The sequence below is a fragment of the Penaeus chinensis genome, chromosome 41 (assembly GCF_019202785.1).
Source record: "Penaeus chinensis breed Huanghai No. 1 chromosome 41, ASM1920278v2, whole genome shotgun sequence".
NCBI lineage: Eukaryota > Metazoa > Arthropoda > Malacostraca > Decapoda > Penaeidae > Penaeus > Penaeus chinensis.
The window spans coordinates 20177375-20179874 of NC_061859.1; the positions used below are offsets into that span (position 1 = coordinate 20177375).

The 2500-nt window shown below is 38.9% G+C and overlaps 1 protein-coding gene across 1 annotated transcript in view; it reads left to right on the plus strand.

The window, feature by feature from the left end:
• LOC125047676 (hemicentin-1-like) overlaps positions 1–2500 on the plus strand; it is a 139091-nt gene that overhangs the window by 131022 nt on the left and 5569 nt on the right. Inside the window, exon 3 of the mRNA XM_047646032.1 lies at positions 698–908. Coding sequence (XP_047501988.1) covers positions 698–908 — 211 coding nt within the window. The remainder of the gene's footprint in view (positions 1–697; positions 909–2500) is intronic.

Genomic DNA, 2500 nt, shown 5'->3' on the forward strand with positions numbered 1-2500 from the left:
ATGCAATCATACAGCTAGCAGGGACGTGTTACGATCGACAATTGATAATAATATTGGATTCTATTTGAGTAATAGTATTGGCTTCCTCTCAACTTAAAAATATAAATCAAATACCTTCCTCATACAATATTGCTTTAACTAATATCGGAGTATGTTATCGGAATTTTTTTATCATCGGATATTCTATTGCCGTTGAAATATGGGGATTCCGGGGTGGGCTAGCACCGCATGTATGACCTATAATAAATAAAAAAAAATTGACATGCCCTGAGTAGTAGTATTTGCTTCTTTTCAAGTTTACTTCAGTTTTCAGTTCATAATTACTTTCCTCGTATACCATTAATCACATTATTACCGATATATGGCGAAGCTTGCTTTCGGAAACCTCACTGAGGTGAAGTGGCCCAGTGCGAACAGGCCTGCCCTCTACCTCACCGGACACAGCACGCCCATCCAAGGATCCCTCGCTACACGCGCCTAGTGTGACCTGTTGCTTAAAACCGCGAAGCCAGTGTTTTCACAATAATTTGTGTGTGTGTGTGTGTGTATGTGTGTGTGTGTGTGTGGGTGTGTGTGTGTGTGTATGTGTGTTTGTGTAGTAGTAGTAGTAGTAGTAGTAGTAGTACACATATTCACATCATTCTCCAAACTCCAAACCCTCGTAACACAGTTCCTCTCCCTCCTACCACACCTACAGGTCACATGGATCAGGAAGAAAGACGTTCACGTACTGACCGTAGGACTCTTTACGTACACGAAGGACGCGCGCTTCACCGCCCTTCACTCCGAGAGCTCTGACGACTGGACTCTGCGCATCGACTCCGCGCAGATCTCGGACTCCGGGACCTACGAGTGCCAGGTGTCGACTGAGCCCAAGATATCGAGGGCCTTTCGGCTGCAAGTGGTTGGTGAGTGGCCTTCGTTTGTTTTGGGTTTGTTCATCTATCAGGCTGTTTCTGTGTCTATCGTTTTACTAGTATCATTGTCATTATTATTAACATTGCTATTATAGCAATATTATAACCATTATTATTATCATTGCCATCATCATTATTAGTTTTATTATCATCATTATCAACATTATCATTACGACTTCTACTACTACTTTTATTACTATTACTACTATCACTACTACTACTAGTACTGTTGACAGGATTATCAGTATGATCATTAAACGTTATTGTTGCTCTCTTAGTGAACTAATATTGTAGTCATCACCACTATTATTGTTATTATCGTTATAATAATTTTGACATAATTACCTTTACTGTTATCATTACTACTACCACCGCTACTACAGGCATCACTTCAATCATTACTATTACTATCATTATAAGAATGATTATTATTATTGCTGTTAACAACATGGCCATTATCATGATCATGCTAATCCTCCTCCTCATCATCATTTTCAAAGATATCGATACCATTGCTACCGTTCTTGTTATCATAACCAGCTATTATGCAACGCAGAAAAATCACCATCCCCCCCCCCCCCCCCCCCAGAAAACAACAACATAAAGAGGATAAAAATATATACATATGTATAAATAAACATATAGACAGACAGATAAATAGATAGATAGAAAATAAATAGATAAATGAATAAGAAAATAAATAAAAGCAAATAAACAAAATTATCAATAATACGAATACAAGGGAAGATAAAAAGAGCCCACCCTAGCATTATCGACCCCCCCCCCCCCCAGACGTCGCGTGCATAGCAGCCGCCGACGAGGAACGTTCAGCCCCCCCCCCCCCCCCCCCCTAGTTCCACGTCTCGCTTTGATTAAAAACAGCCTGTACAGGAATTCCTTATCATATAAGTAATCATCTAAACCAAAATAGCAAATTGTTTTTCTTAGGAAAATGGGAACGATTTGTTTTGCTTCGATTGTATAAGGTGAGGTGCTGTATAGTCAGATTGTAAATACATATATGCGTACACGCAAACAAATGACAAAAGAATAAACACATGTATACACATACATACATACATGCAGACATGCTCACCACACACACACACACACACACACACACACACACACACACACACACACACACACACATTTGCGTAATCATAGACAGGCATATAGACAGACCAAAAGACATACGGAGGAATTTACAAAATACCTGCTTGCCAGTATACATGCAAAAAGGACATACATACATAGATATAAACATTATAAACCGTATTAAAAGGGGTGATTTGATACCATTTTAGATTGAAAGAAGGATACATATTAACTTCGTAGACTAAAAAGATGAGTACTATAGAACACATAATAGAGAAGAAATTGTGTTCATAGATAATGTAGATATGTCAGCCGTCAGAATCACCAGAGCAAAAGTTGGCCACATGTGCATATATATGGATTCAATTTCATAAATTCATTCATTTGCACGTTTGTCTCTTTAGGTGAAGAATACACACACATGCAAGCACACACACACACACACACACACACACACACACACACACACACACACACACACACAC